Source organism: Giraffa tippelskirchi, chromosome 13 (genome assembly GCF_054371585.1).
Source record: "Giraffa tippelskirchi isolate mGirTip1 chromosome 13, T2T-mGirTip1v1.2.pri, whole genome shotgun sequence".
Taxonomy (NCBI): domain Eukaryota; kingdom Metazoa; phylum Chordata; class Mammalia; order Artiodactyla; family Giraffidae; genus Giraffa; species Giraffa tippelskirchi.
This window is the reverse complement of record NC_137287.1, coordinates 71,935,313-71,956,122: the sequence shown is the minus strand read 5'-3', so window position 1 is coordinate 71,956,122 and position 20,810 is coordinate 71,935,313. Positions and strand designations below refer to the sequence as shown.

General features: G+C 48.5%; 1 protein-coding gene across 14 annotated transcripts in view; it reads left to right on the top strand.

Moving 5' to 3' along the window:
• FRMD4A (FERM domain containing 4A) overlaps positions 1-20,810 on the top strand; it is an 845,860-nt gene that overhangs the window by 809,135 nt on the left and 15,915 nt on the right. For 13 of the 14 annotated variants that reach the window (XM_081553514.1, XM_081553513.1, XM_081553510.1 and 10 more), the window contains 7 exons: positions 3,103-3,225; positions 6,406-6,634; positions 12,254-12,310; positions 14,229-14,466; positions 15,230-15,397; positions 16,922-17,781; positions 20,117-20,213. In XM_081553514.1, the coding sequence (XP_081409640.1) occupies positions 3,103-3,225; positions 6,406-6,634; positions 12,254-12,310; positions 14,229-14,466; positions 15,230-15,397; positions 16,922-17,781; positions 20,117-20,213 (1,772 nt within the window). Of the gene's footprint in view, positions 1-3,102; positions 3,226-6,405; positions 6,635-12,253; positions 12,311-14,228; positions 14,467-15,229; positions 15,398-16,921; positions 17,782-20,116; positions 20,277-20,810 lie in introns of all 14 variants that reach the window. The other variant, XR_014072374.1, reaches the window with a different exon arrangement.

Sequence of the window (20,810 nt, the reverse complement as noted above, 5' to 3'; positions counted from 1 at the left end):
GTTCTTTGTTATGTTTGAAGGCTTGATTTCTTTTAATGCAATTCACATTACTGTGAGCATGCTTGCACATGGATACGATGGGGTGGGAACCCTTGGGGGAGAGATAGTCCTGCATGTAACGGTACAAGGAGCTCTGTTGGTCAACAACTCCCAAAGGGAAGTGGAAAGGTGTTCCCAAACTAAGTTGAAGAATGTTATTGCCCTCCCCCAAATCATAATGCCTTACTCCAGGAAGAATGAAAGCAGGGGCCACAGAAGGAGATCACATTACAGTTCAACTTGGCTTAATTATGCTCTGGATTGATTTAAACCGGAGCCGGCTCAAAGCAGACCCACATTAGCGCAAATCCTTTGCAAATCTTGGGAAAAGCATTTGTCCCAGCTGGGGGATGTGCTCTGTGATACTGTTAATATCAGCAAGCTTTTTATAAAGAATGCGTTGGAAAGACTGAGACAACATGGGTGTGGGTATCTGCAGTTGTTAATTTGTAAAGCCTTGTTTTGCTTTTAATAAAGGCAGCGTCCTTAAACCCAAAAGGGAAGCAGCACTAGAAAACTGGTAAAGCATGTCCGGGCAAGGTTAGCACATCTATTAAAGGTCTACAGGCCTCTCTTAAATATAAAAGCAAAATAAGAAAAACAAAGCTCTTACTTTTTGTAATGTGGACACCAGAAAATAGAGCTCGAGTGGCAGAAATAACGACACAAAATCCAGTCACAGTCTCCCACCTCCTCTGAACTCAGGGGACAGGAGAACTTGTCTCCTGACAGTCCTGCTCTTTCTGTGTCCCCTACACATCATGCCCCTCAGCTCAGGGTATCGAGAAGCTTTTTGTCATCTGGGGCATGGGGCAGCCCGAATGAAATGCAGTGGGAGTGTTTGGCAGAATATAACTGACATAAGAGTAGAAGGGGAACTGGGTCCATTGAGCCTCTCACCAGAGTGTGTTAAATTCCCCTTTCACCAGCAGCTCTGGTTACACGTGAAATCAGATTAAATATGGAGAATCAAGGCCTGGACTCAAATACCTTCAAGCAGATGGTGGAAAATCAGTAACTGCATTTTTTAAAAAGATATTTTGTTTTAAAACCACAGACTTTTTTTGTCTTCTTTGAAGTTTTATTTCATTATTCTCAGAAGGCTTGGTACTCTTGCTGGGACAATACAGATTCTCAATTTGCAGTAATTATCAATACAGCTTTTCAATATTTCCTCTTCCATTGTAGTAGCTTACAATGGAAGAGGAAATTTAGAGACAGCCTTTAAATTTTTCATAGATTTAAAAAAAATTTTATTTTATGTTGGACTGGAATTGACCTGCAATTTTGTGTTAAAAAACCACAGACTCTTTAGAGTTTTAAATCAATGCCCATTTTAACAACTTTTACCTCCTTTTTTAAGTCACAAAGTCAAAAAGAAAGTCCTAACAGCATAAACCCTCTATCTGTCATGTTATTTATAGGCAGACTTTCAGGGCAGTAGATAAAAATGTTGCGGAGTAAACATATAACTACTTGGGAGACATTTGAGCCACTTTTAAAAAAAGAAGAGAAAAAAAAAACAACAGGGAAGAAAACTGCAGAGCATTTTGTACTCAAAGAGTTGGCCATTGTGCTCTGAAATGCTTATACTGGGGAATAAAAAGACCAAGAAGTCATTTCCTGATGGCCTGAACCCAGGAGGAGAGGCCTGGGATCTCAGGGAGTAGGTATGCTTGTACATGCCAGGTGCACCCACACAAGCATACAACCCATCATGTACACACACACACCCCAGTGTGCATACACAGTAGTGGCACAGAGAAGCCAGATCACTCCTTCTGTTAGAAGGTCAGTCTGCCCCTGGAATCTAATGATCAGGGCTCACCTGCCCATAGGAGGCTGCCTGGCATAGAAGTCTCTGCGTGAGTGACGGATGTTCCCAAGGAGAGCCTGCACTGCGTCTTTATGTAGCATCTGTGTTGGTTTGAGACTAGAGACCGGGGCTCGGCTCTGCCTGGAAGGGCCACCTGTGCCTTGGAGGCAGGCAGTGGGTTTCCCAGGCTTTTCTGGTCCCTGGAAGTAACTCCTTGCAGTAGACACCTGGTCTCCACCATGTGGATTAGCTGCTGACTCAAATATAATCTTTATTCAGCCGAAAGGTAACCACTCATAGAGAGCCTAATCCTAACCGTGAATCATCCCACAGACCTCTCTTCACCTTTTCCTGAGACCATTGTCCCCCTGGTGGTCTGTCCACTAAATTCACTGTCCTACTCACAACTGTTAGATTTCCAGAGCCCCAAAGGCACATACACCAGATTTTTTTTAATAGCTTTGTCAGTAGTATGGATTATATTTCAGTTTCAACTGAAACTCATATCTGTACACATTTAATGTCTTTTGAGCTCAGCCTGTTCCTTGAGCATCCGGCCAGAGTGGAATAATTATTACTCATATTCAGGTCTTAAATAATGTAATAATGCCCTTTTCTGGGATTTGCCCAATAGATACCAATCTTCCTAAGAAAGCTCATTTGAAAGACTCATTTTAAACTTTGATATCTGAGAGGGAATCGTTGATGCAGTGAAAAGAACCAGAGTTTAGAGCCAGAAAGACCAGAGATCTCATGTTGCCACTGCTCTTACTGGCTGTGCAGCCGGGCACACAACAGACACACCAGACACGTGTATGAACTTAACAAGTGAATGAAATTTAGATTTTTATGATGAAAACCAACAATGACTTAACTTACCTGATAGGAAATTACTTTGGGAAAAACTTTTCCAAGTGCTTCTGTTCTGTAAAAGAAGGACTGCTCTCATACACTTGTAGAAATGAAATTGCACTGTTGGAACTCCGGTTAAGCTTAATATTGTATAAGGTTATGGTTTCAAATATATGTATTGGATCTGTGCTTTGAAGAGTGTGCATCTGTGTGCACGTGTATGTGTGTGCGTGCATGCATGTGTGTCCGTGTGTGGGTGCATGCGTGTATGTGTGTCTGTGTGTATGTGTGTGTGTGCATGCGTGTATGTGTGTGTGCGTGCGTGTGTCCATGTCCTAGAAGCCAGTCATGGATGCTCTGCTGATCCCTCCTCCCATGATGTCACACCTCTACAGGAGCTGACGGGCAAACTGCCCGTAGAGTATCCCCTGGATCCAGGAGAGGAACCACCCATTGTTCGAAGAAGAATCGGGACGGCCTTCAAGCTGGATGAGCAGAAAATCTTGCTCAAAGGAGAGGTGTGTGTTCCTTCTCTCTGTGGCTGGATTCTCTGACACCCGCCTTACTGGCCCGTTTGTGAGGGCGCCAGGGTTTTCTCTAATGATGTTTCATTCTACCCAACACCGCACCCTCTTTTCCTCCTGAGTAGCCCTCCTGTAATCTTTTCTTAAGTTATCTGTTTGGTGAGTATTCAGTGCCCGTTGGTAGGATTGGTTACCTGCGTTAATCTGAAAGCATTTTGATTTCTGCAGAGGCTGTATGTCTGACTCAACAGGCCTGTCGCAGGCAGCAAAGTTAATGGGAGGATATTCCATAACAGTCATGTGTATTCTCCCAGCTCTTTGTCACTAAGAGCCAAGTGTGCTGTGTGATCTATGAGAGAAACCAATCAAAAAGGAAGAATGCCGAGGCCATGTCAGCAGATGTAGAGGTGCTGTTGGCTGGGGAAAGACCGCAGGTCTGCCCTCGTTGCTGTTCAGTCACTAAGTTATGTCTGACTCTTTGTGACCCCATGGACTGCAGCATGCCAGGCTTTACTGTCCTTTATCATCTCTCAGAGCTTGATCAAACTCATGTCCACTGAGTCAGTAATGCCATCCAACCATCTCATCCTCTGTCACCGGCTTTTCCTCCTGCCCTCAATCTTTCCCAACATCAGTGTTTTCCAGTGAGCCTGCTCTGGGGGGTCCTAACTCTCCCCAGCTGCTAGAATCACTGCCTGAGTATGAGCAGATGCTGGGCCTTCCCAAAGCACCCCCTCATTTTACCCTCTTTGGACTAAACCTCAATGGGGGCTGGAACTGGAAAGCTCAGATTGGGGGAGCCTTGGGCACCCAGTTGGTTAATAAGTTATCCAGTCTCAGAGTGAGAGAAATTCAAGGCCAGGCACACCTCAGGCCCCAGGGGCACGTCCAGGAAATGGCTTTCCAAATTTATTCCAAATATAGTTACTCATTACAACGCTATTGAACAGAGGGTTTCAAAGGGCAGGAATCAGAGCCAGTGGAGAAGGGAATTCTGTATGTGCTTAGTGTTTTTAAAAAGAGAACCTGATGTCACATAACATGTGCAGTGGTTGAGTTTAAGGGGAAACACACATGCCCTGGAGACAACTGAGGGGGGTGACCAGTCTCCTGCAATCTGTAACAGCAGCCCCCCATCCACAGGCACTGGGATAACTGGTGGATGCACCAGAACCCTTCATCCAAACCCAGAGGCAGTCTTCCTCTTCTGTAGAACGAAGGTCATAAGCCTCATTTCTCCAGACTGTCTCTGGGATTAAGTGAGCAAGTGGACGGAAAATATTTAACTCGGTATTGACAACTGCTAGATGCTTGGTAACCGTGAGGGGTGTTGGAGGAGGGGTGCTGGGCTGTGGGTGGGCCTGGGACTTTATCAGAGTCAGAACTGGGGTGCAGGCTGGTGCGATTTAGAGAACCATCTGGTGGAGTATTTTTCAAACCCGCTGTCATCAGAATTGCCTGGAGACTTCCACGCCTCTTGTACTGGTCAGACACCTACACTGAACTTTCCAGGGGAGACCCCACTTGAGTGAGCACCCCACCCTACCCATGCCCTGTTGTTCTTCCTACGCTCCCATCACGCCTTCTCCCAGCGCCTCTGTCACACTTCCCCGTAAAAGATGACTCAGCTCCCTAAGAATCCCTGTCTCCTGCAGATGTCATCAGCAGATGCCCCTTTCTCCTGGGAATGCCCTTGACCTCCCTGTTCACACGCAGGCAGCCATCTGTGCGGACGAGCTGCCAGCCTTGTCCTTGGCTCGGTTTAAGTAGCAAGAGTGTGTCCCGGGCTCCCACAGAATCGCGGTCAGGGTCTTGGGCCAGGGCTGTTCTGCCTGCCTGGGAGCAGCTGCGAGCTGAGGTCACTCTCGCAGACTGGGCTGTGTCCTTGGTGATTTTTTTGTCTCAAGGGTCCGGGCAAGAGTCCACCTGGTTGTGGTTACTCTTCTCCAGGGATGAAGAAATGCAGTGGGTGTTCGAAGGACCCGGGGACTTTTATTAGCCCCTTACTTGTTCCTTTCAGTCTCCCCCTGGGCCTGTCCCTTCCGGGCTCCACAGGAAGCAAAGTCCAGCTCAGAGTTTTGTGCCTGATGGAGGCCCCTGCCTGGCACATGGTGCCCACAGGTGAGGATGGAGTATTTGGCCATTGACTAGGAAATGTTGGCTCCAGCGAGCTCGGTGATCGGCTCTTCCGTGGTTAGATCCATTCCTTTCAGGCTTTAGCCAGGCTGTGGATCCTCCGGAGCCACAATGTGGGCTTGGGCTCCCCTGGTCTTGATGGTCTGGGCAGTGTTTGCAGAAGGCACCAGCTGAGCTGCAGAGAAGCCAGCAGTTAATCTGAGGGCCCCCTTCATCCTCTGGGCCCACCAGGCACCTTCTGGTGGCCACAGTTACATTTCTCCTGGGTTCAAAACCCTGTGTGAGGGAAAATTTATCCCCCTGCTCCTTTCAGCCAAAGTCAGGAGTAGAGGAGGAAGGAAGGGAGGCACATGGGAAAGGAAGGGGTTCCCAGGACGATCCAAGGAGCAGGGACCCGGCTCCACCACCCACCAGCCAGACTCATGGGGGTCCCTGGTCATTCAGCAGAAGTTGTGTGCAGAGCAGGTGTGTGTGGACAGCAGAGCTCACAGAAAAATATCTGAAGGAGGCATAATTAAGTAGGGATGAGGCCCAGCATGAAGGGCTCAAAATAGGAGAGACAGAGGGCATTTGCTGCAGCTGGGGTGGGGAGGGGGATGTCCCTGTGAGTCCCCTGCTAGCAAACTCACAGAAGAGCACAGAGAGACCATGCCCCTGATGGAAAGTGGACACCAACCCAGTGGGCCCTGGATCGCCTCCAAGCTGGGTCTTCCAGAACGTTGCTGGAGACCTCAGAAATGAACCCTAGTGGCCCCCAGACCTGAAAACTCCCTGCTTCTCAGTGACGGTGCCAATCTCAGGGCTGATGGTTGTCCCCAGGATGGATCACGGGCCTAGAGTCTCAAAAGTGGGCGTGTCCAGGTCCCTGGCTGCCAGGGACTGGAGGAGCAGGCGCTGAGGGGCCGGGCCCAGCTGGGGCGGGCGCGGAGGCCTCTGGCTCCCTAGTGCGCATGTCTCGTGCGGCGGGGCGTGGGTGGGAGGATGGGCATCACCTGTTCAGCATCAGCCTAAGTGCGGCCTCGGCTCCCACTCCTACAGGAAGCCGAGTTGGAGCGCCTGGAGCGGGAGTTTGCCATTCAGTCCCAGATTACAGAGGCCGCCCGCCGCCTGGCCAGTGACCCCAATGTCAGCAAAAAACTGAAGAAGCAGAGGAAAACCTCTTACCTGAACGCACTGAAGAAGCTGCAGGAGATTGAAAGCGCCATCAACGAGAACCGCGTCAAATCTGGGAAGAAACCCACCCAGAGGGCCTCGCTGATCATCGACGGTCAGTGCTAAGACCACTCCCCACTGTGGGTGTCCCTTCCCCCACTAGCCTCAGGGGATGGGGTCCTTGTCCAGAGCATGGACCCAAAGCCCAGACCCCTGAGTAACCTAGCAAGCTGCTGAACTACCCCTGTGCCTTAATGTTTCCATCCATAAAATGAAGCTAGAAACACGTGGTACCAATGAGAGCAATAAGATGCACTCAGAACCAGAGATAAAAGGGAGCATTTTTATCAAAGCAGCATTATTACTCTTTATGGCCTCTTGGGAACGCACTCCCCTCAGTCTCCTGGGAGCTGAGTCCTGAGCGAGCTTAGGCTCCCACATCCTCAGGGAGCTGGTCACCCTACCCAGGTCTGGAAGGAAAAGTGGGAGGCTGGGCTACCCTGAGGCCAGCACCCCCACAGCCCTCTTTTGTCTCCATAGGCTTCTGTCCCACTGCTGAAGCTGGAGAGGTCTGGGCCTCCCCACTCTGATGGTCTAGCGCCTCCCCACTCTGATGGTCTAGCGCCTCCCCACTCTGATGATCTAGCGCCCAAAACCCCAGTTCAGGAGGGGTTAGGAGCTGGGGAGACTATATTTGGTGAACACTAGAAGGAAAGAACCCAGAATTCATCACCAACCCTCAATTCTCTCCCAACTATCATGATCCTTTTTTTTTTTTATTTAAATCAGCAAATTCTTTTTCTTTTAATGGAAGTATAGTTGTGTTGTATAACACTGCATTCCTTTCAGGTGTACAGCAAAGTGATTCACAGAAGACTAGATATATACATCTATTCTTTTTCAGATTCTTATCCATTACAGGTTATTACAGGATAATTTAATATAGTTCCCTGAATACAGTAGGTCCTTCCTTATCAATTTCTTTAAGGTATATTATCAAGTATCCTTTCATAGTTTTCAGTTCAGTTCAGTCTCTCAGTCGTGTCCGACTCTTCGCGAACCCATGAACCGCAGCATGCCAGGCCTCTCTGTCCATCACTAACTCCCTAAGTCCACCCAAACCCATGTCCATCAAGTCGGTGATGCCATCTAGCCATCTCATCCTCTGTCGTCTTCTTCTCCTCCTGCCCTCAATCTTTCTCAGCATCAGGGTCTTTTCCAGTGAGTCAGTTCTTCGCATCACGTGGCCAAAGTATTGGAGTTTCAGCTTCAACATCAGTCGTTCCAGTGAACACCCAGGACTGATCTCCTTTAGGATGGACTGGTTGGATCTCCTTGCAGCCCAAGGGACTCTCAAGAGTCTTCTCCAACACCACAGTTCAAAATCATCCATTCTTCGGCACTCAGCTTTCTTAATAGTCCAACTCTCACATCCATACATGACCACTGGAAAAACCATAGCCTTGACTAGACAGACCTTTGTTGGCAAAGTAATGTCTCTGCTTTTTAATATGCTATCTAGGTTGGTCATAACTTTCCTTCCAAGGAGTAAGTGTCTTTTAATTTCATGGCTGCAGTCACCATCTGCAGTGATTTTGGAGCCCAGAAAAATAAAGTCAGCCACTGTTTCCACTGTTTCCCCATCTATCTGCCATGAAGTGATGGGGCCGGATGCCATGATCTTAGTTTTCTGAATGTTGAGCTTTAAGCCAACTTTTTCACTCTCCTCTTTCACTTTCATCAAGAGGCTCTTTAGGTCTTCTTCACTTTCTGCCATAAGGGTGGTGTCACCTGCATATCTGAGGTTATTGATATTTCTCCCGGCAATCTTGATTCCAGCTTGTGCTTCCTCCAGCCCAGCGTTTCTCATGATGTACTCTGCATATAAGTTAAAGAAGCAGGGTAACAGTATACAGCCTTGATGTACTCCTTTTCCTATTTGGAACCAGCCTTTTGTTCCATGTCCAGTTAACTGTTGCCTCCTGACCTGCATACAGGTTTCTCAAGAGGCAGGTCAGGTGGTCTGGTATTCCCATCTCTTTCAGAATTTTCCACAGTTTATTGTGATCCACACAGTCAAAGGCTTTGGCATAGTCAATGAAGCAGAAATAGATGTTTTTCTGGTACTCTCTTGCTTTTTCGATGATCCATCGGATGTTGGCAATTTGATCTCTGGTTCCTCTGCCTTTTCTAAAACCAGCTTGAACATCTGGAAGTTGACGGTTCACGTATTGCTGAAGCCTGGCTTGGAGAATTTTAAGCATTACTTTACTAGTGTGTGAGATGAGTGCAATTGTGTGGTAGTTTGAGCATTCTTTGGCATTGCCTTTCTTTGGGATTGGAATGAAAACTGACCTTTTCCAGTCCTGTGGCCACTGCTGAGTTTTCCAGATTTGCTAGCATATTGAGTGCAGCACTTTCACAGCGTCATCTTTTAGGATTTGAAATAGCTCAACTGGAATTCCTTCACCTCCACTAGCTTTGTTCCTAGTGATGCTTCCTAAGGCCCACTTGACTTCACATTCCAGGATGGCTGGCTCTAGGTGAGTGATCACACCATCGTGATTGTCTGGGTCGTGAAGAACTTTTTTGTACAATTCTTCTGTATATTCTTGCCACCTTTTCTTAATATCTTCTGCTTCTGTTAGGTCCCTACCATTTCTGTCCTTTATTGAGCCCATCTTTGCATGAAATGTTCCCTTGGTATCTCTAATTTTCTTGAAGAGATCTCTAGTCTTTCCCATTCTATTGTTTTCCTCTATTTCTTTGCATTGATCGGTGAGGAAGCCTTTCTTATCTCTCCTTGCTATTCTTTGGAACTCTGCATTCAAATGGGTATATCTTTCCTTTTCTCCTTTGCTTTTTGCTTCCCGTCTTTTCACAGCTATTTATACAACCTCCTCAGACAGCCATTTTGCTTTTTTGCATTTCTTTTTCTTGGGGATGGTCTTGATTCCTGTCTCCTGTACAGTGTCATGAACCTCCATCCAGAGTTCATCAGGCACTCTGTCTATCAGATCTAGTCCTTTAAATCTATTTCTCACTTCTATTGTATAGTCATAAGGGATTTGATTTAGGTCATACCTGAATGGTCTAGTGGTTTTCTCCATTTTCTTCAATTTAAGTCTGAATTTGGCAATAATGAGTTCATGATCTGATCTACAGTCAGCCCCTGGTCTTGTTTTTGCTGACTGAATAGAGCTTCTCCATCTTTGGCTGCAAAGACTATAATCAATCTGATTTTGATGTTGACCATCTGGTGATGTCCATGTGTAGAGTCTTCTCTTGTGTTGTTGGAAGAGGGTGTTTGCTATGACCAGTGTGTGCTCTTGGCAAAACTCGATTAGCCTTTGCCCTGCTTCATTCTGTACTCCAAGGCCAAATTTGCCTGTTACTCCAGGTGTTTCTTGACTTCCTACTTTTGCATTCCAGTCTCCTATAATGAAAAGGACATCTTTTGGGGGTGTTAGTTCTAGAAGGTCTTGTAGGTCTTCATAGAACTGTTCAACTTCAGCTTCTTCGGCGTTACTGGTCGGGGCATAGACTTGAATTACCGTGATATTGAATGGTTTGCCTTGGAAACGAACAGAGACCATTCTGTCATTTTTGAGATTGAATCCAAGTACTGCATTTTGGACTCTTTTGTTGACTATGATGGCTACTCCATTTCTTCTAAGGGATTCTGGCCCACAGTAGTAGATATAATGGTCATCTGAGTTAAATTCACCCATTCCAGTCCATCTTACTTCACTAATTCCTAGAATATCAATGTTCACTCTTGTCATCTCCTGTTTGACCACTTCCAATTTGCCCTGATTCATGGACCTAACATTCCAGGTTCCTATGCCACATTGCTCTTTACAGCATCGAATCTTGCTTCTATCACCAGTCCCATTCACAACTGGGTGTTGTTTTTGCTTTGGCTCCATCCCTTCATTCTTTCTGTAGTTATTTCTCCACTGATCTCCAGTAGCATAGTGGGCACCTACTGACCTGGGGAGTTCATCTTTCAGTGTCCTATCTTTTTATACTGTTCATGGGGTTGTCAAGGCAAGAATACTGAAGTGGTTTGCCATTCCCTCAGACCTCTCCACCATGACCCGTCCATCTTGGATGGCCCCACACGGCACAGCGGTGGCTGCAGCCTTCATAGTTTATACACGTTTATCATACTTTTGCTCCAGGAAGACAGAAAGTAGAAGAGAGGTTATGAGGGGTTGGGGGAGGTGGACAGGGGAGTTACTGCTTTATGGGGACAGAGCTTTGGTTTGGGGAAGATGACAGAAGTTCTGGGGCTGGATGGTGGTGATGGCTACACCACAGTGTGGATGTTCTTAAATTCACTGACCTGTACAGCTAAAATGGTAAACTTTCCATTATGTATGTGTTACCACCGCTATATGTATATTTTGCTGTAACCTAAAACTGTGGGCATCCTGGGGAGGGGATAATAGACTGGCAACTCCAAGATGCTAGTCAAGGCTGTGTCTCCTAGCAGTTCATAGTTCATCAAGCAATACAAATAAAGAGAATTCTTAGTTCAAAGAGCAACAGATCATAAAACAATTCCTTTGCTCTAGGAAATTTGAAATAACTATCCTTCTGCCTCTTGCCCTATTGTCCTTGGCCAAGACATTGTCATTTTTCCTAAAAGAGCTGCAGTCAGCCTGCCTTTCTCTGTCTTCTCTGCCTTTTGGGACTTCCTTCTGCACCCTTGAAGGGACCTGGGGGGTCCCCAACTCTGCAGAAATATCAGCAAGGCTGACAGAGTCTAGGAGGGACAGCTGAGGGACAGACATCTTGCTGGTCGACCACAGAGGAGCATGGTTCCCCCGCCTGCTCAGTGAGGGCCATTCTGTGAGGACAGCCGGCAGAGTCCGACTGTAACTCACTCTCTGACCAGCTGGTGAATGGTCCTATCCAAGCTGTTAGCCATGTGTTTTAATTGCCTAAGAATATACCTTCTCCATTTTGCTGCCTCCTTGAAATAATGTTTCATCACAAGAGCCCACTTGAATTAGAGTAATTTTGGTTTCTTCTTCCATGCCTTAGCCTGGTTTGTTATTTAAGAGATAAAAGGCTAAGCTTGAGATTTAAAGACCTGAGATCTTTTGCTAACTTAGCCAGGAGAGCAACACAGCCCTGGACAAGCCATCCCTCCCTAGATATCGCTCAGTTTCCCTAGCTGCTAAAGGAAAGGGATTATCTTTCTGTCTCCCTCTGGGTGTGTTCTCATGGTTAATTGAATGGTGTCTATGAAAATAAGCTTCGGAGAGACAAGCTGTACTTAGAAGCTTGTTTTGTCTGCTAATGACTTAAGAAGTTTATTGAGAAGTCATTTGCTATCATATGAGCCAAACCAAGCTCCTCACCCTAGTTTCGCGTGTGTAGAATAAATAGCAGGCCACTTCTTTGGGTTGAGTTGGAACGCGCCCTGAGGTGGGCCGGGGTGATGATGTGGCCAGGCGACCTTTATGCTGGATATTAAGCTGCTCAGTATTGCTGTCGCCAGTGAAACAAAGACCAGGCACATTGCAATGTCAGGGATGGGAGGTGAGTCATGACCTACCACAGAGACTGTCAAAAGAAATGCCTAACAGCATTTTGATTGTGTTTCATGGGTTCTTTATGATTAGAAAGAAATGGGGTGGTGGGAAACTCAACGATGTTCACAGATAGAGCTTTGTCTAAGGGATATGTTCAACTCATACATTTATGCTTTTTTTCTTCCCAGATGGAAATATTGCCAGTGAAGACAGTTCCCTGTCAGATGCCCTTGTTCTTGAAGATGGTATGTTGTCTGTTTGCTGCTTGAGAACTCAGAGCATAGATTAAACTGGGATTAAGCTGAATGTAGTCTGGGACAACCTGGGATTAAGCTATATGTAGTCTGGAACAGCCCAGTGGAAAGCCAGGAGCCGGATCAAGATGGCGCTGGGTTCCCTGTGATTCTTTCACTTCTCCGTGGTCACCTATTTGGCTGAGAGTGGGTGGGCGCTACAGAAACACATGACTATTGGAATTTCATTGTGTCTTGGGACCTGGAAGTAAGATTTAAGGTGATGGTGAGTGGTTTGAGTTGTTTAGTCATGTCCAACTCTTTGTGACTCCGTGCACTGCAGCACGCCAGGCTTCCTTGTCCTTTACTGTCTCCTGGAGTTTGCTCAAACTTATGTCCATTGAGTTGGTGATGCTATCCAAGTGAGTGGATGGTGTTCGACTTTTTTAGTTGCCAAAACCACATTTTTACCTGAACAGATTATTTAAACACCATGTATAGTTTCCTTCTGACTGTACTTTCTGGAGGAAAGAAGTGGACATTGGTTTGGGTCATAAAGATTGAAACCTGCTAGGAGAGCCTACGGGCAGCCAGAAGAAAACAAGTCTCTGTACCTCCCTGAGAAATGGTGAAAGGGAAAGAAAGATGTCCCGTTAGACTCCTGGTCACCTAGAAAACTGTCTTCGTATTTCTCATTGACCTCCAAAAACCTAGTGATTCTCAGGATATTTTCTTGGGAAATTCTTACAAAACTAGAAGTGATAGCACATCTACCACCCCCCAACCCCAGCCCACCATCACTACCACCACCACACATCAGAGAAGGAATTCCAAACACAGAACCATATTAGAGAATGTTCCCTTGAATTTAAGCCCAACCTGGGGAGGTCAGGGCATTAATGACATGGAAATATTGGATTGGCCAAAAAGGTCATCCAGGTTTTTCTGTAAGATCTTTTTGACTTTTTTTTTTTTTAATCTTTTTTGACCAATCCATTGGATTAAGTGGCAGTTATTTATTTTTTTGCCCTTTAGGAAAACTTCAGGTGGTAAGGGGTGATTCAGACAGAAAATGTGAAAGATCTTGCTCCTAGTCATAATGATAACTATAAGGATAATATTCATTGTCATTGATGTGGGATGAAGCTGGCAGGGTATTTATCCAGTTGTCTTGGCCCTGCTATTTGCAATCAGATCATATTTTGGAGAAGGAAATGGCACCCCATTCCAGTACTCTTGCCTGGAAAATCCCATGGATGGAGGAGCCTGGTGGGCTGCAGTCCATGGGGTCGCTGAGAGTCGGACACGACTGAGCGACCTCACTTTCACTTTTCACTTTCATACATTGGAGAAGGAAATGGCAACCCACTCCAGTATTCTTGCTGGGAGAATCCCAGGGACGGAGGAGCCTGGTGGGCTGCCGTCTATGGGGTCGCACAGAGTCGGACATGACTGAAGCGACTTAGCAGCAGCAGCAGCATACTTTTATTCATTACATGGGTGGAAGGAAATGCTGGAACTGCAGGAGAGCATGGGCCATGTTTTGAATATCCAGCGCTGGTTTTGACCTCTGTGACTCCAGTCTCTGCTGGGGAGGAAAGCCGAACATTTGAAGGAGATTCCTCTGTAAAGAGAACCTGGAGTAGGAATAGATTGTCCTTAGCATTGCGTGTGATTAGTTTCTTCCCCACATGCCAGACCCTGGACCTACCAAGGGGCATAACTGCATCACTTGGGCCCCCCACTCCCATTGCAGGTTGCTCCTTCCAGGGGCTCTTTACTGAATTGAGGGGTAAAACAGTGAAACCACGGCTCCTCCTGTCCACTGACCTCCTATGGCAGGGGTGGAGTTAGGGTAGGGGGAGCGTGCAGGGGTAGGTGGGAAGAATGACCCTTGCTCACTCCCACTCTTTTTTCTGTCTTGGTGCAGAAGACTCTCAGGTCACCAGCACACTGTCCCCCTTACAGTCCCCTCACAAGGGGCTCCCTCCTCGGCCACCGTCGCACAACCGGCCGCCTCCTCCCCAGTCCCTGGAGGGACTCAGGCAGATGCACTATCACCGCAACGACTATGACAAGTCGCCCATAAAGCCCAAAATGTGGAGCGAGTCCTCTCTAGATGAGCCTTATGAGAAGGTCAAGAAACGTTCCTCGCACAGTCACTCCAGGTGAGCTGGGCCGGGAATGCCACACGAAGTCACTGTCCATACTTGGGCAGAATCCAAGGGTTAAGTAGCATCTGCGAGTCACAGGACCCCCGCACCCTGCCTGCACATCCCCTGGGCTGCCTTCCTGCAGGGCTGCACCATAGCGCCCTCTGCTGCCGACCCACTGGAGGTGCAGATTTGTCATTCGCAGGGAAATTGGGGTTTTTGGCTCACATTCCACATTGGCAGCTTGCTTGAATGTCCTTAAATTCCATGGGAATTAGGAAATCATAGGCAGAAGTATTCTGAAATGGCAAATGAGAGTCTATTCATAAGAATCCCAAAGTGGCTGAGAACCCCAAACCATCATCCAACAGAATTCCAGAGCCAAACAGCTGTAATCTTAGCTGTGTATTACCAGTTCATTACTCAGCTGATATGGGAGAGGGGGGGTTTGGAAGGCATTTTTTGTCTGCCTCTCTGTTTTTCTCATTTCCTTTCATTATGCCCCGTAAAATTCCCAGTGGGTGCCCAGACAGGTAAATATTTGTCTTATGGAAAACAGAAACTGTGGTTGAGGGCAGGGGCTTCACAGAACAGGGGCTTCATCTCACGCTGCCCTAAGGCATAAGGGATAAGGGACAAGGATGCCCACCTACTTCTGGCGGAGTCCTGGGCAAGCTTCCCCGACACCAAGAGGGATGTCCTGAGACCACAGTCAGCGACCTCAGAGAAGGGGCAGCCCTGGCAGGCAGTGACCGGTGTCGCCTCCTCTGGTTTGCAGCAGCCACAAGCGCTTCCCCAGCACGGGGAGCTGTGCCGAAGCGGGAGGCGGCAGCAGCTCCCTGCAGACCAGCCCCATCCGCAGCCTCCCGCACTGGAACTCGCAGTGCAGCATGCCATCCACACCCGACCTCCGCGTCCGGAGTCCCCACTACGTGCATTCCACAAGGTGAGTCTCCCCATCTCCCTCCCTTGGCCAGACCCCCACCTTTGTAAAAACTTGAGCCAGATTAGCAGGAACCAGAACAGCCTTGCCCAGAGGAGGTCCCCATATATCTTTCTACTGAAGCCTAAGTTTATCCTGGACTTCCTTGAATGCCCCCAGGGGGTAAATTCATTAAACAGTAAAAGGAAAAGTGAGATTTAAGTGAATTCCACCTTCATTTTCTAAAAAGAGGCAAAACCAAAGCCATCACTCAATTTTCTCTAAAACTTAAGTCCATAGGGACTATAGTTCAAAGGACAGATAGTGTGATCTGCTGTAAGTGGTGAACCATTTATACAGGATAAAACTGAGCTCTCCAGGCAAGAATCTCTCATCCATCCATCCATTCATTCACTCACTCATACAAAAGATACTTATCAAGTGCATCTATGTACCAAGTACCATTCTTGGGCACAGCACAATGAACAATAAAGACTACACCATGCTCCCATCAGACTGATGTTTTAATAGGAAGAGAGTTCACAGTAAAGAAATGTCAGCGGTGGTAAGTACTGAGAAGAATAATGAACAGGCAAGAAGCTAGAGAGTGAAGGGAGAGACCATCATTTAAATGAAACCAACAGAGAAGGCTTCTCTAATAAGATAACATTTGAGCAGAGACCTGGATGGGATGGGTGGTGAGCTCTAAGGATATTCAGGGAACAGGAAGGTCAAAGCGCCAGATTCAGGCTTGCACTTGGCATGTTCCCATGAGCTTGGGTGGAAGTAGTGGGTGGAACCAGAGAGGAAACTGAGGCCTGAGTCAAAGAGGGCCACATGATTGGGATTTCGACGTCTACCCTGAGTGACAGTCACCCCTGGGACTCGCCTCTTCCTGTACTTGGTCAACCCAGCCATGGTGAATTTCTATGGAGTCCTTACACTCTGCCCCTGTGGCCATATTGATAGATATTTATTGTGTGGTTCCAATAAGTGGAATGGATTATAAACAAAGTAATGGAGGGATAAGTGTTTATTTGCATCTGTCATTTTTAAGTGTTCCATGTGCCACCAGCCTTCATTTTTACACTAGTGTTCACAGGGAAATAGAAATCTGTTGACATGGGTTTCATAATAGTACTGGGTGGAACTATATGATTGCTTCTGCAAGGCCTTTTTTTTTGACCTGCTAAAATGGCATTTCACCGGCTTAACATAATGCTAAAACGGGGATAATCTTGGTTCGCTATGTCTATAGCATCTCTTTTCATCTTTAAAAAAAAGTGTGGGCGGGGGCTGGCTATTGGCGTGCTTTTTTCAGAAGTAACGCGTGGGCCCTGTCTCCGACCCCACCGCCCATTCAAAATCAAACATCAGAGCGGAGGCCTGGGGATCAGCCGTCCCCTTCTCGCCCTGTCTTCATCTGGGAGGGTTGGGAAGCACCGGCTCTTGGACTTCGTTTCCGAAGGCTCCGGGCCGCAATCGCAGAGCCGCCAGCCCCTTCCCCCGGGCGCCCCCAGAACCTCCTCGCCGGTCCTCTCCCCGCAGGTCGGTGGACCTCAGCCCCACGCGGCTGCACAGCCTGGCCCTGCACTTTAGGCATCGCAGCTCCAGCTTGGAATCCCAGGGCAAGCTCCTGGGCTCGGAGAACGACACGGGGAGCCCCGACTTCTACACGCCACGGACTCGTAGCAGCAACGGCTCGGACCCCATGGACGACTGTTCGTCATGCACCAGCCACTCGAGCTCGGAGCACTACTACCCGGCGCAGATGAACGCAAACTACTCCACGCTGGCCGAGGACTCGCCGTCCAAGGCGCGCGCGCGGCAGCGCCAGCGCCAGCGGGCGGCGGGCGCGCTGGGCGCGGCGAACTCGGGGAGCATGCCCAACCTAGCGGCGCGCGGCGGCGGCCACGGCGTCTACCTGCACAGCCAGAGCCAGCCGAGCTCTCAGTACCGCATCAAGGAGTACCCGCTGTACGTGGAGGGCGGCGCCACGCCGGTGGTGGTGCGCAGCCTGGAGAGCGACCAGGAAGGCCACTACAGCGTCAAGGCGCAGTTCAAGACCTCCAACTCGTACACGGCCGGCGGCCTCTTCCGGGAGAGCTGGCGCGGCGGCGACGAGGGTGACGCGGGCCGCCTGACACCCTCGCGCTCGCAGATACTGCGGACTCCATCCCTGGGCCGCGAGGGCGTCCCCGACAAGGGCGCCGGCCGCGCCGCCGTCTCGGACGAGCTGCGCCAGTGGTACCACCGCTCGAGCGCCTCGCACAAGGAGCACAGCCGCCTGTCGCACACCAGCTCCACCTCCTCGGACAGCGGCTCCCAGTACAGCACCTCCTCCCAGAGCACCTTCGTGGCGCACAGCAGGGTCACCCGGATGCCCCAGATGTGCAAGGCCACGTCAGGTGAGGAGGGACCGGGGACTGGGAGGGCGCAGGGCCGGGCGTGCACGTGCGTGATCATCGGTCAGATTGTGAACCGGTGGAAAGAGCAGGTTTTAGAGCCGGCAGTAGGAGAGATGGTTAATTCTAGAAACCTAGCTGTGTGATGTGCAAGACCTTCGTTCCCCTCCTTTCCCATCCCTTCCATTCTTCCCTTGGTTTTGCCGAAGGAGGAAGACCCGGGAGGGGGTAGGGCGGTGCATCTGACACCCTAGCCCACCCCCAGCGGGCTGCGCAGCCTCCCATTTCAGCTTCCTAAGTTCTGGTGCCATCCACCCCTCCAGCCACTTCTCCTTGTAAGGACAGAGATGCAGGAAGTGGTGAAGTCCGTGTCTCTAGGTCTATCCAGTCAAAGGTGTGCGTTCGCCCTGGTGAAGGGGTTTGGCCTAGAGAGCTGAGTGGCACCCTTGCAGAGGAGAGCTCCCTCCAGGCGATGCTTGGTCCCGAGGCCCTGAGATTTGGCCAGTGTCCCCCGCCCCCCAGGTGGGGCAGACTGGCTGCAGAAAGAAGTGGCCGTTCTGCCTGAGTTCCCCAGTGACTTCATGGAACTCCTGACTGCACCTCAGTATCCCTTTCCAGTGATGTTATGATCTAACCAAAGTAATTTTTGTCAAGTGCTTCTGATGCCCTGGGGTTACATCTTCACATTTTCATCATCAGATGTAAGGTTACCTTATATTCTTGTACTTGGGTATTAAGCAGTATGGAATCCAGTGAGAAAATGGAAGAAACCATCCTCCCCCTTCAGTCACATTCCCTTCCCCTCTCCATCTCCAGGAAGGATAATGGTAATAACAACCAGGGTGTGTCCTGCCATCTCTACATCCCGGAGGGGTTCTCAGCACCTGCACACATGAGCTTGTGTAGGTTATCTCAGTTTCCACAATGAGGGGGAAGACTGTAGCAATAAGAGCACCTTTCTAGTTGGTGGACAGGTGCTGCCCATTCACGAATCACCTGATAACACCAATCTGAAAAAGAGAGCAACTGCATTCCCCTGGCTGTAAGAAAGAAAATGGGGGAGGACTATGAGACATAATAAAAAATGATTCTCAAAGTAACATGAGCAACAAAGGGAAGGAAGTCCAAGTCAGGATTTAACTTGGGACTGGAAAGAAGGATAAGTAAGGGCAAAAACCCAGGGAAAGGGGAGTGATCTTAAGGAAGGAAAATGAAGGGGTCCCTCTTTGGGGGACTAAAGGAGCTGCTTGGGGCCTAGGAAGGGCAGGGCAAAGAGGAAGGCCCGGCCAGCTCCCAGGTACACCAGGCCACAGGGCTCCTACGTCCTCTCCCCGGAGCCCCACTGACTTATTAAGGTTCATCAGCTGAATGACAAGTTTCAGAGATAAGAATAAATATGGTTCAAGCCATTGTGAGAGAACCATGGACTTCAATGTCCTAAAAGCTTCTTCAGATGCCTCTGTCATCTGTCAAATCAGCCCAGTGACATTTGCCATCAACTACCTAGGATTTTGAGAATAATGCATGAATAAGTTACTCATAGTGTTTAAAGAGCGTGTTTCCCTGTGACCCTATTAGGAGAAGCCTTGGTTGGACAGGTCAGGAGTGTTTATATTCTGTCAGAATTGTAGTGCTTGTCTAGTAGATTTGCTTTACCTGAACAGATTTGGTAAATCTTTTGAAACATATTTTAAACTAAAAATTCTAGGAAGCTGTATCTGACCTTTCCTGATGAAAAAGTTTGCATTCCCAAGGAGACAAAGGGATGCATTTAAGTAGGATTTGCTTCCTAGTGAGTTTTCCCAACTAAAAAAATTCTGTCCCCATCAATAAGCTCCTAGTAATCAGACTTGGATCAGCTCTGAAAAGCCCTGCCCCATGTGAAGTGTCCTAAACATGGTAAATGACAAGCCTGAAACAGCAGAGACCACAAGCTCCAAGAACCTTTCTGGAGGTTCTCTATTCTATGTAATGAAGAACAGTTTTAACCTTGGGGCCACATCTGGAAACTCCCTGGGGCGTATCTCGCTGGTGTCCGGAGAAATCATTCGTGCCTGCACTAGGTCAGCCTGGGTCCCCCTCTGAGGACTGTGGGGACTGTCACCATCCTTGTGGCCACTTCACAGTGGCAAAGTGGGGGACCTGGAACCCCAGGCGAGCTCGACCCAGCATGGAGCTACAACGGCTCAGGAGAGAAAACATAATTGGCCAAATGTGGGGAGAGGGGCAGATGTTTTCCCATCAGGACCCTGTGATGGGTCCTGGGAGCATCTCTGGAAAGAAGCTCCTCCACTCCCCTGGGTCTGACCCCTGTCTTTTCTGCACCACCCACACGCAGCTGCCTTACCTCAAAGCCAGAGAAGCTCAACACCGTCGAGTGAAATCGGAGCGACACCTCCCAGCAGCCCCCACCACATCCTAACCTGGCAGACCGGGTGAGTTCCCTCGACAGACCTGATTCTCCCTCCCAGGTTCTGGAACCCTCTTCAGCCTTCTCTGTGGGTTAGAGGATAGCAGGTATAAGATCCTAGTAACAGAGGGTGTGTTGGCTGAAGAATGATGTCCTGGGAATGATGGACGGCACTGGGAGGCTCCCTCCTCTCCGGAGAGGCCCCAGGCACTGCTGGTCCCTTGTCACCCCCACCCCTTCCAGCGCCGTCTCTTTATTCAGATGATTCTCTCTACTCTCTTTCAAAGTTGGTGATAATCCCCAAAATGTGGAGGAGGTGAGTGCACTTCTTTGACCAGATGTCTGTTTGGTAGACGTTTTTCAGTTTCTGCAAATTTATTTCTAGTGATTTTAAGCCAGGCTTTGTCTTAGTGTTTGACAGGAGAGCTAAGATTGAGTGCTTGCTGTATACTCAAAGACCAGGAGCTTCTTCTAACCTGTATCAGCTTATGTAATCTTTACTGCAACTTTGTAAGGGAGGTATCCAGACTTTTTTCTGTTCTATAGATGAGGCTCAGAGAAAGTCAGTGCCTCGCCATCTTACACAGTTGGATGACCCTGGAATTTCAGCCCTGCACTCTGT